Source organism: Gymnoscopelus microlampas, assembly GCF_963454915.1.
Source record: "Gymnoscopelus microlampas genome assembly, chromosome: 16".
In the NCBI taxonomy this organism is placed as follows: Eukaryota; Metazoa; Chordata; class Actinopteri; order Myctophiformes; family Myctophidae; genus Gymnoscopelus; species Gymnoscopelus microlampas.
Window position 1 is genome coordinate 4091008 of NC_139953.1, and position 13076 is coordinate 4104083.

The window sequence follows — 13076 nt, forward strand, 5'->3', positions numbered from 1 at the left end:
ATGGTTAATTACCTTGCAACGTTTGTGCCAGAGCTGTCCACTGTGGGCCAGCCACTGTACGAGCTACTGAAGGCAAAGTCAGAGTGGCTGTGGGGGCCCGCACAGCTCACAGCATTCAACAAAATGAAAACTGCACGTGCAACCGCCCCGGTGCTCACCTTCTACGATGTCACCAAGCCTACCATCGTGTCAGCAGATGCCAGCAGCTACGGGTCGGGAGCTGTCCTGCTCCAGCAGCACGGGGAGGACTGGAAGCCTGTAGCCTACTGTTCCAGACACCTAACCGACGCAGAGAAGAGGACGCTCACATTAAAAACGAGTGTTTAGCCAGTGTGTGTGCGTCCGTGCGTGCGTGCGTGCTGTATAGGTGTATAACATAGGTCATGTTCCAGTGGGATACCTGCCATATGCCAGAAACACCACGGCCATCAGGGAGAGTTACAACGTGTTTGTGAACAGCGCTCTCTCACAAATGCAAAATATAAGGTGCTTACCCGCTTGCCTTTAAGGTGTCTGGAATATTTGTGCAATGTATAGACGGATTTCCGCGCGACGTCATCACAGAGCAGAATGCGCAATCTGCGCATGCCCGGGTGAAGGCGCGTTCGAAAATACAGCCCTGAGCGGCAGTGAGCGCACTGGCCAATACAAACTAATAGGCGAGTGTGCTCCGGTGCGTAATTTCCAAACGCACCCATAGGCTTCCCCCCGCAGCTGCGCGGTCATATTCCTCTCATGTTTACTAACAGGAAACCTCTCTATGTAGTCCATGTTTTTCAATAAAGAAGTGTTTTAGTAATTACTCCGGACACCTAGTTAACATTTGTACACGTTATACAGCCATTACTGGTGACATTCCAGGACAAAATCGGGGGGTGGTCGCTAAGACTTGTAGATCTAAGGCTAACGGCGAAGATTAATCTGACACATAGTTTCAGTGTTAAAACGGATAAAATAATTGCTGTCTGTGGTTATACAGTATAGGGCTGTGGCAATATTTTGACAAATAATAGCTTGCAGCAATGTATTGAAAAACAAACAAACTTTAAAGTAGTTCATATGCATATATATACAGTATATGTCACAGGGAAATTGGCATTCCAGGGAAATTGAAAGAGGAACGCTTGCTTTTATGGGACCAGAGCGGGGGTGGGGAATGAATGCTATTGGTTATGTAGCTTGTCAATCAAATCATCACAAGGTAGCCACGCCCCTCCTTACAGCATATCCTACTTTATCATCAATTTTAAAATAAAAACAATATTTTTTTTACAGTATTATAACACTAAACTCTCCTCTTATCAATGTACCTTAAACCAGTGGTTCTCAAACCCCCCCATCTGAAAATGTTTTGTGCCAGGGACCCCCATAGAGAAGATTTGTTTGAAAAATTTAGAATTTTTCAAACCACTTTCAAGATTTTTCAAAAATGTTCAAAAATAGCAGATATACAAGCTTGTGAGCTTGTATATCTGAATTTTTTGAATAGCCGACATATGGTTAAAGGGGTTAAAATGATTGTGATGCTGTATTAACACATTTTGCTTGGGGCCCCCTGGAACCCCCTCAAGGAAGGACCCCACTTTCAGAATGTCAATGCAATGAGCAGGAGCAGTATTAACACTATACTCTCTCCATGTCAATGCAATGGACCTTAAACTGATCTACCCATGAAGCAGTATTAGTATTATTTCAAAGAAATTGATGACATATTAAATAATTTTGTACTTGAAAAAATCACACCCAGTGTGAAGTGGGCGGTGTGTGGTCATCACAACATGACTCACTTTAAAAAAAGGATAAATTACTTTTTTTAAAGTCCATACTGCTATTCATAGGGCTGCACATGTGTCATGTGTTTCGCTAGCCAATCACAGTCCTGAATTTGCAAAGTCAGCCAATCACATTACAGTTAGTGGTGATGACACTAGCTGTAATGTGATTGGCTGATATGAAAAAAGTATCGATTTGCATTAACAATGGAAGGGTTAGGGGGTACACAATTTTTTTGGTCGGTGTCCAAAACTCACTTATAGGGGGCGGCTACACCGCCCCAAAAAATGGAATTTTATGATGATTATGCAAACGTGATAGCGATTATCTCAAATAATTGTGATTAGACGATCATGTAATAATTGTGACAGGACTAGGGAGGAAGCCCAAATGAGTGGCTGTAGCCCATCCTTTCGATGGGAATGTACCTCCCCCTTGTGGTCTCCTGATAGATTCAAATATTAAAGAACACAAATATTTCAGTACGCTCAAAACAACTTTTAAAACTCAGTGTATACAGGGTAGAAAATGATCAATGCAGATTATGTAGCTGCATTGCTCCAAAAAGGCTCTTTCACCTTTTCTTCTGCTGTCTCGTTCTGCATGAGTAAATAAATAAACTTTATTTATAAAGCCCCTTTCAAAACATAGATACTGTACATAGTGCTGTACTATGAATCCCATTAAAACAATGACAGTTAAAACAATAAAGATGACAGTCTAAAACAAGGCAACAAAAAACATAAACTGGCACAGATAAAAGTGAAACTTCATAAAACAAAGTGTTTTTAAGAGACTCTTAAAACAATCAACTGACTTTTTTTTCCCTCTTCTTTTTTGGGTGGACGCTTGATTGATTGATTGAATACTTTATCAGTCCAAAAATGTTAAACAATTAGGCTAAAATGATAACACATCCGTTGTGGTCCTATGTGTTCAATTCAACAACATTCCGCTTCTACCCCAGATTTGAACTTGGTTTCCTTCGCACGTGCTGACATTTTTACCATTGAGCTAATAGAGCCTGCCTGCTTGCTCAGGGGATAAATTGATTCTTGACCATCAGATCAAAAATGTTGTCAGATCCTGTGTCTAGGTGAGACATGACCTTTGACACAATCTAAATGTCTCAATAGAAGAGCAGGGAGACAAAATACAACAACCCAATTATATAACTTATTAACATACTCTACCATACAGATTGGACACAATGACATTATATTAACTTTTGTATTTATTAAAAAGTTCTGCTTTAATGGTGTACTATTATTTCTTATTTTGTGTGAATGTGCATGCACGTACATGTCTGTCTGGTGTGCACGTGCTTGTGTGCATGTTGGTGTGTATGTGTGTTGGTGTGTATGTGCACAGCTGAAGCAGCAGTGTGTGTATGATGTGAAAAAGATACCTCAGAACATCACACAGGGAACCAGAACAGAGCTGGAGACACTGCGTGCCATCTGGGTGTGGCTGTGCCACTACATAGGTGGGTAATGTTCACTACATCACTGGTTCCCAAACTGGGGTTTGGGAGGGGTCTACAAATTATGTTGGGGGTCCCCAGATGATAAGCTTAATGAGCAACATTGTTTTGTCACTCAATGGTTAACACTTATATACACACATATATATATATATATATATATATATATATATATATATATATATATATATATATATATATATATATATATATATATATATATATATATATATATATATATATATATATATATATATATATACACAGTATAAGTGTATACTGGGTATCTGCACATTTATAAAGTTACAATTTCCTGACTTTTAAGACCTTTTTATTTGGCCAAAGTGGCAAAACTGTCAAATATTACGTAAGAAAGAGGCAAACATTGTGAAAATACCCGATCTAAAAGCTCACAACGCCTCAGTGGTTTGGTGTAGAGTGGAAAAAGGAGCAAACCAAGTACAGAGCCAAATGTCAAGTTTACTAAGTATTGACAGTTTAAGTGGTTGAAAAACATGAATTTACACAACACTGATGATAGAGCTGTCAAACAAGTCTATGAAGCCATCTATGAAATCTATGAAAAAGTCTAATCTGCAAAACAATTTTATACAATATGTAGTGGGGGTCCCTGCTTCATCTCTTTCAGCTAAGGGTCCTTGGCCTGAAAAAACCCTGTCATAGACTATGATGCTTATTTGTAATGTTTGGTCATAGAGTATGATGTCAGTGGGTACCTGGGTGAGTCAGAGAAGCTGTGTTCTCCAGAGGAGGTGATAGCAGCAGGCAGAGAGGTCTACTGTGGATACTCCTGCGTCTGTCTGCACATGTGCAGGTAAACTCACCTGGAAACAAACAAAAAGAGTTTTACACTTTTCATACGTTTTTATGTTTATTTCATTTGACTTTACGGTTTTAGTTTCAATTAGTTTGGTTTACTTTGTATTTTGTGAAAATGCTTCTTTTTAGTTATGTTAAGTTTGTGGTAGTTTATAGTTTTAGTTTTTTATTGTAATATGATCTAGTCAGGGGCAAGATTCAAAAAGGTCAGACAAATTGCCATAATAGCAGATCTACAAGCACCCAACGTGCTTGTATTTGTTATCTTTGCTATCATTTTTAGAATTTCAACAAAGGCTAAATCTAAGGCCATAGTTTTAGCTAGTTTTGTAAACACACAAAACAGTTTTAGTTTTTTTTTTCATTTTCATTTATTATTTTAAAATGTTTTTCCAATTATTGTTTTTGTTATTTCGTTAAAGGCCCACTTCATCCATTTTCAACATAAGTTTACATAAATGGTCATTATAATATGGCACCATTTACTTCTACTCAGTGTGTCAGGACATTTCTGAAACCTTACCAGGATTCCAAGCTAATAGACGCTGCATGCTTTCTCTTCCTGGAAAGTTAGCATGCTATAATAGAAGCCATTGTTCTCGCATTAATATAATAATAATAATACAAAAAAAAAACACCCATCCCCATACCCCCCACACAGCCCCCTACACCCCTCCTTGCACCACGATATCACCACACCCCTATTTCCACCCCATTACATACCAAGCAGCTGCTACCTTAAAAACCCTCCATATCCATCCACCAGCTTTCAGTAATAAAATGTTTTATATCCACTACTAACGCTACTCCTGAACATGAAATATGGATAACATGCTAATTTCAGCAAATTTACATTGATGTCTAGTGGTGATATGTTGATTAATGTGAGAGAAATAATAAAATACATTAATTCATTAAATACAAATAATTTGTTGTTCACTTCAGAAGTACCTCCACAGAACTATTGATTTATTTATTGTTATGCTTGGAGTCTAGTTCAACCATCTTTAGACTTAGGTTTAGGTATTCTTTACTTCATTCTCTCAACTTTATTTCTGTGTGATTTCCTGTGATTTCTGTGAGCAGCAATCACACACAGGTGTGACTGCAGGCAGGGCCATGCAGTCATGCCTTATATGGGGATTGGTGGGGCGAGTACCTATGATAATTAGGATTAACTGGCACACACCTTCAAGTTACGAGGATTCGGATTCATCAACATTAGAACATAAGTTACGAACAATTCTGCCTTTTAAGAACGTTTCATGAATATGACTCGACTTCTCTTAGTAGTTAGTTCAATTCCCCGGCGTCATACAAAAGACTATAAAAAATGGGACCCAGTGCCTCCTGCTTGGCACTTAGCATAAGGGGTTGGATTGGGGGTAAATCCCTGCGACAGATAACGTCATGTCCAGGGGGTGTGTGCATCGAGCCGCCTCACGCTACATAAACAGGTTTTAAATGAGCTCAAGTTAAGCTTTGGACTGATGTCTCATATATCTCTCTTATGTTTCTTGGCCACTTGAACCCCAGCATGTTGTGAGCTTGTAGGCTAGATCTGCAATTTTTGGTGAAGAAATTTGGTATAGACCAGTGGAGTAGCCAGATTAGGCTGGGCCTGGGCAGGAGCGGGTGGGCACGCATGCACGCGCGCTCAAGTTTTTCTTTTTTGTATTATTATTTTTTTAATTCTTATTTTTAATCTAATGACACTAGCACGCACGCACACACTTGACAACAAACTACTCCAAAGACCATTGGGCTTCATTATCCAAATAGACATGACATTACCTTGTCACAGTTCAAAAAATCAGTGATATAAACGAAAGAATAACAGGCGACTGATTTATCTGCTCGGCGGCAGCGTCAATAACCATTACTGTACCTTAGCTGTTGCGGGCAGCAGTTCAATCATTATAAACCAAACGTGGCCTTGCGCTCTGGGGTTGTGGAGATGACATAAACGTTCAGATTTCAAATATAAAGTGCTTAATGCTAAATGGTTAATAAAGGATATGTGCTTATCAGGTGCTGGTGAATAGTTCACTAAAATCACATTTGGTTGATTTCCACAGTTGGCGGTGAGGCCAACGTGTCCGTGGGCTTCTCCATACCCATGAAGTTCACCTACGAGATCAGTCAGTACCAGAACCAGCACAAACACTCCAACAACTCCTCCTCCAGCTTAAACTCCTCCGGATTCCTCACTTACTCTGACCATAGCATGAATTTGCAGCTACGTCCTCCCTCAAGTGACACGTATGATGTAAAGGTGTTCGCCTGCCCTGAACTGGCAGCCACCACTCTCAGATCTGTCTGTTCCTTCACCATAGAGTGCCCTACACCCGGAGCCAGGGAGGTGATCCTCGACAACCCCGCTGTGGCCTAAAGCCCACAGCGGGGTCCCTGGGTGTAGCAGGGAGCGGCCAAAGGAGTGCAGTAGCCGAGGTGTAGGCTGGGGTGTTTGAGCTGGTGTTAAACACCTCTAGGTCCCTGACGGTGGTGGATGAGTTGTTGCATCCACAACTGGAACCTGCAGTGGCTGAGCGCTGCCTGGCCACCCAGATCCAACCCCACCGCCTCACCTGTCACGTGCTCTGCCCCTTGCCTGGCTTCTACCGCCTGTCCTTATTCGTAGGGGACTACAATGATGCCAAAAACGCAGGGGCCGAGTTGCATAACGCCCCTAACTACCTGTTGCATTGCGAAGGGAAGGTGGTTGGCCCGGACAAGCTTTTCCCCCCTAACCTGTCCTCATTGTGCGGTCCAGGGACGTGCGCGGAGGAGGCAGGGCTGTTCAAGTTCAGCCACACAGGGCTGCTGCGTGCTTTCATTAGCACGCAGCAGGGGAAATGTGACATCACCTTCCACAACCAGCAAGAGCTGGAAATTCTCGCCGTGCTGGAACGGGACAAGAACGAGACGGGAACGAGTTCCTGCCTCGAACGCCACATCTTTATCACCTACACCGACAGAAAGGTGACGGTTAGCATCAGCCTGCTAAAGCCAGGCGTCTACCGGCTGGGGCTGTTCGCCAAGACGACGAATAATTTCAGCCACGTGTGTGACTTTATCGTGAGGAACAGCAGCACTCGGCCCCCGTTCCCGTACGTTTATTCCAACTGGGATAAAGGCTGCCAACTCCTGGAGCCTCGCTCGGGGCTCCTGGAGCCTCTGTCCCGGGTGCACTTCAGGGTCAGGGTGCCCGGGCCGCGCAGGGTGAGCGTCATTGTGCCGGACGGAGGGTGGACCGAGCTGAAGCCGAGCGACAGCGGGGTGTGGGAGGCGGACGTATAGCGCCACCATGAGGCAGACTTTTGCAAAACACATTTTTTGCTATTACTCCTACAGATTTTGTAAAAAAAACACGCAAATCGGTACACAGTATCTCTATAGCCATGTGATCAACACGGATCTGACTGATTTTCCATATTCCATCCTGATTGGCTAAAATTGGCTTCCAAAGTTTGCAGGATTGGTTCATTTTGAACAAAATGCCTCAAATCATGAACGCAGCATGCGATTTCCGTGAAATTTTCCACATAGATTCCCACTTGGCCCAGGAAGAAATGCCACCCTTTTCGCATCAGCCTGTTATAGCGCCACCAGCAGGTCTAATTTAGCAAACCACATTTTTGGAACAAAATGCCTCAAATCATGAATGCAGTGTCCGATTGTCGTGTAAGGCCTAAGAAGAAATGGCACTCTTTTCACATTGGCCTATTATAGCGCCACCAGGAGGCCACAATAATCTACCTGACCTGGCGGAGACTTGTGCTCCGAGGAGCACTTTTTCTAGTTGTCACTGGTGTCATTTCTCATATTTTACTGTAATTGTTTGTAAACTGTCTCCTGTACGATGTTTACTTGTCTTGTATTGTATTGTATTGTATTGTATTGTACTGTATTGATATGTCTGTTTTTGTATGGATAGTTATATCACCACTTTTTAACAGCCTGCTTAGGGACTACAGATGAAAATTAGCTTTTGACTGACATGTTGATTAATGTGCACTGTTCCTGGTGAATGAATAAATCAATACAATAAATTCACCTTATAGAATGTGCATTGCCTTTGTTTTGTTCAGACGTTGATACTTAAGCTTTCTTTAGTGGCAATGGTAGGCCAGGCCAGGGTGAATACATTAGCAGTCTGAGTTGTTGAATTGTTTTCATTCATTCATAGTTTTACACCTTGATATCAAACAGCTGATTGTAACAAACGTAGTTATTGTTGAAATGACAACCATGATCAATGAGCTGTGGCCATATTGTCATGAGAATACGAGGTACTATCAAAATCAATACACAACAATGACAGACTTTCAAGAAGCAATTCATTAAACATATGTCCAAATACTATATACTATTGAAATATGAAGAATGGGAATAATATGCGGTTAATATGCAATGGATACAGAATGATGTGATGAATTAACGAAAGAATGATCTAACAATGAAAGAATAGATAAGAACAAAGAATGAACGTTAAGCAGTATTATACTTGATGCTGTGCTTAACTGTCATTATTGACACAACAGTGATGTTGTAAGAGATGAGGGGCTCTATATGACTTAATTTCCCAAGCTCACCCTCAGTTGTAATATTATAATTATACAACAAAGTTACCATCCAAATCAAAATGTATTGAATTCACTCTGAACATTAAAACACATGTGTTAATGTTATCTCAGTTAACCTGGAAATACATGGGGTATGACTGATACATGAACTAGTCATTATTTGCAGTAACCAGCCAACTTGAGCTAATGAGTTAGAGATCAATTTTCCAAACTGAATAAATACCAGACATAGAAACAAAACGTTTCTCAATTTCATTGCAATGATCTCTCTCTCTCTCTCTCTGTGTACCTGAGCAAGACTCTTAACCCCTAATTGCTCCCTGAGTCCCTGAGCACCTTAGAATGGCTGTCCTAGTAGTTATAGGATGGGTAAATGCAGTGGACACATTTCATGTATGTGCAAATATACAGTGACAAAAAAGAAGAAAAAAAAACAAGAAATGGGAACCAAAATTATTATTATTATTTAGGTTATGATGTCTGTTTTCAACTACAAAGAAGCCACTATAGCAGCAGGAAATTGCTTAAGAGGAAGGGGTACGTACATAACCAAATTTAAAACAAATATACTTTTCTTAAAGTAAATGCCCCGGGACCCCTGACTAAATAAACATGTGGACATTCTATACAAGTAACCGACATATTGGATGCACATCTGTTTTACATAACTTAGGCAACAAGTATGGATTCTAGGGATTTGTGCAACAAGCAATTCCACTTACTTTTAAAATGATTACCCAACTAGTAAAACACCCAGCACATGTTGAGGGTAAACCTCATCAGAAAAAAAAGATTGTGAGTACATACAGTAGAAGCCAATTTTTAATGTAGCATTTAAAAAAAAAAAAAAAAGTAAGGCATTTTGCGACCATGCATTATGCTTATGGCTATCCTACAAAAATGTGTAGGAAATCCAAACGGTAAAAACTAAAACCTTCACTAGCTCCAGTGAAGGGTTAATATTGTGAGGGACTCTTTCCAGACAGTTGGCTTGTGTTTATGTTGAGTTAGGTGCTTTTTCCTTAAAGAGGTGGTGCCATGGTTTTGCACTTTTTCTGTTTTTCATGTGTCTATGAGGTTGATAGAACTTCATTAAGGCCCCTGCTGGTGGTTTTATGGTGTTGTGGTTTTATGGTGTTTCATGTCTTCTCTGACTATTTGGAGTTTTTTCCTGGAGGCTGAAACCTTGAGAGTCAAACGTGCCAATCCAAAAACAGGGGCATAGTGACATCACAGAGCCCCCAAAAAACATACCCTCCCCCTCATTATCATAACACAACAGGTGTGGGCATGAGGAGGAGGAGGGACTAGGACAGGTGGGTGGTGCTAAGGTGGTGGAGGAGGTGCTAAGGTGAGAACCAGGCATACTTAATGAACTGGAGGCGTGTCCACATAAAAAACATTTTTTTAACAATTTCTGTAGGCCTACACTTTTTTTTTTTGAAAAAAATCCTTACATAATAATAATACCTTATGATCAGGTTTTAGGGTTGAAAAATATCATGGCACTCCATCTTTAAAGTAACACTTGGAGGCAGCTGCAAAGCTGCAAACTACATGACTGATGCCTATAGACATGACTAAGGGGAAAAAGCTGTGAGAATCAAAATTATGATCATAAATATTAGTTCAAATTACTGCATGGTCGACTGGCTGTGCACATCCCTAATGAATACAAGGAATTAATGAGTATGGCATAAATATCATGATGTCACACAACATTTTTTCTCCTTCTTAGCTGCCTCTTGTTCTTCTGCCTCTTCTTCCTCTGTCACCATTTGACTCGTCTCTGCATCTTGTTCCTCTGTCAATGGTGCTGGCAGTGCTCCCGTCCTGCACATGTAGGAAAAAAATCCAACAGATGTGTAAACTGATGAACCAATTGGTGCAGGGCACAGGTGAAAACTGCTCTTGGTAATGTAACCGCTTGGGAATCAGAAGGTTCCTGGTTGAACCCCCAGGCCCCATCAGGTAGTGTTGAAGTCCAGCGGTGGAAAGTAACTAAGAACATGGATGCTCAAGTACATATACTTACGTTTTTTTTTTTTACTTAACTAAAAAACATGCATTAACCACTTTATCCCTATATACTTCTACAGACTCACACCTTGTAGATCTGCCTTGCATGTTTTCCTCTGCTGTCGTTGTATGAATGGGTGTGAATGGGTGAATGTAATGCACATTGTAAAGTGCTTATTCCGATGCCCCGATAGTAAAACAAAAATAGGGTTAATGTGGATTGGGGTTACTTTAAAGCTTAGCAAAGTGTGTCATTGGACCAATGGTACTTTTGAATAAAATGCGATGGAAAATGTCATGGTACCATATAATATAGGCCTACCATTTAATGAAATCATCATTGTCCGAAAAAGTACACATAATATCTTGTACTAATACAATGTTGGCCTACATTTTAAATACAATTTAAATGGCAATTACTTACAGATCATCTAGAAGAAACTTCTCATGTTTCTCAAGACATTTAAAGAAAATGCCCTTGGCTTTTGGCCCACCGGAATCCAGGAGTTCCATGAGTTTCCTCATCTTCTTCTGACGGGTGCCCTCAGACATCACATCACTTCGGCCCTCATGGGTGATGACACCCTCTTTAAGGAGCAGATCCAGGATGGATGCAACCATGTTCACTCGCTGAATCAGGTCAATCCGGTGTTGGTCGACAAAGTCACTCGCCCACACTGTGGGCAAAACAGTTAGAAACCAGTAAGACTCCCTAATCGGGAGATAAGCGACCGTAGGTCACATGTATACAGAAGAGGGCTGTAACGGCGATTGGTTCCTAGTTGTGTGGGCAATGTATAGTTTTGTTTGGTGGTCTAAATGTGGGGTTAGCTGTGACATGGTGGCGTTTATGTGGGCAGAAAACGTGTAATGTGTAGCTGTTGCAAATGGGTAACAGAGTGAATGCTGAGAAATACGACTGGCACAGATTTTGTTGTGGGGAGCACAGTGGGAGATTGGCTGCAGTGGCAGGGGGTCCTCCACTGGGGGCGCCACCACTTTTGCATCCGTTCTGGAGCACCAGGAGTGGGTGGTCCCCGGGAATGCCCCGTGAGCAGCCCCGTTGGGGTGGTCATTTGGTAATTTGTCCACATGTGCTCATTTTTTACACTTGGGGGTCCCCGAGGCAGCTGGGGGTCCCTGGAGCTCCGGGGGTCCTTGGAGGGTGTAGTTTGGCAGGTAAGGAGTGTGTGTGCAAAATCTGGCATGGATCGGGGCAACGGGTGCGGAGATATGAGCAGGGCAAAAGTGTGACGTGTGTGACGGAGTGACGGAGTGACGGACGGACACCTGGAGCAGTTTTCTGTAGTAAGTGCGACCTACGGTCGCAACAAAACGAGATGTTTATCAATATTCTATGCTTAAACTTGCAAAGACTTTGCATCCCCCAGTTACTAGAATATTAGAAAGTGATGATAAACAACAAAGACTTCAAGTGTAAAAACATATGAATGATAATTGGAAAGCTATCTTATGAATGGAATCTTAGATGTGTTTCAATATGCTGTAGGATATGAACCTGACCCTGTTTTGAAAAGGAACCAAGTAGGTCACAGCCAGTATATGAAGCACTTAATGACAATTAAACATTAACTGACAAACTTAATGTGTTGTCATTAAGATCCGGCGATCGGCCCCTCAATTCTTACACTTAATGTTCCATTCCCCGGGACCTGCAGTAGTCCTGCATAAGCTATAGCATGTAGCATTGGTGGTGATTTAAACGTAAGATAACAAATCTAAACTAATCGTTAGTAGGCTACTGTTATATTAGTTGTACAGTAATTAAATCGGTTCTAGTACAGTCACTAGCCTGGCTCAGCTGGTTGTTTTACTCAGGCTAATCCATGCCATGGCTAGAGTGGATCTACGGCTAAGTTGCAGGTGAACAGTTCCCGGTGCCTGGGACATCACAAAATGTACGTTACTTACGTTAATTGCGTAACCACAGTTACATCAACTTTTTTGGTTACTTGCATTACCCCGGTTTTCTGATAATATAATAGATAGTAGACTGAGGTGTCTCACTATGTGGAACGCTCCTGTCTACTTCTGATAACTAGTTAGCAGCAGAGCTGGCTCTGATTAGCGGTATTAGTCAGCAGCAGCTAGCTTCCACCTGTTAGGTCATGCAAACTGCATTTGTATAATTTTGCAACGGCTGTCCTGGGTGATTTGAGTTTATAAACACAGGTGCCTATGCATTTTCCTATAATTATGTTATATGTTTACAGTAGATAGGCCTGTACAGTATTTAGGGGGTATTTGAGAGATGTGTGTTGTTACTTTTACAAGGTAAATTTGCTGGTGCGTACTGTTTAGACAGCACTCACCAGGGATCGATGCAGACAGGATAGATGCTCCTTTGGATTGTT

The 13076-nt window shown here is 41.4% G+C and overlaps 1 protein-coding gene and 1 pseudogene across 2 annotated transcripts in view; one reads left to right on the forward strand and one right to left on the reverse strand.

Moving 5' to 3' along the window:
• Positions 1 to 7396, forward strand: LOC311063777 (kyphoscoliosis peptidase-like; annotated as a pseudogene). Its single transcript has 4 exons — positions 1 to 258; positions 3145 to 3259; positions 3974 to 4087; positions 6175 to 7396. The product of its transcript is annotated as a kyphoscoliosis peptidase-like (transcript).
• Positions 7397 to 10371: 2975 nt separating this feature from the next.
• LOC311062498 (uncharacterized protein) overlaps positions 10372 to 13076 on the reverse strand; it is a 112162-nt gene continuing 109457 nt past the window's right edge. Inside the window, exons 11-13 of the mRNA XM_084081577.1 lie at positions 13035 to 13076; positions 11126 to 11378; positions 10372 to 10515 (exon numbers count right to left, since the gene is read on the reverse strand). Of these exons, the coding sequence (XP_083937703.1) occupies positions 10386 to 10515; positions 11126 to 11378; positions 13035 to 13076 (425 nt within the window). The 3' untranslated portion in view covers positions 10372 to 10385. The remainder of the gene's footprint in view (positions 10516 to 11125; positions 11379 to 13034) is intronic.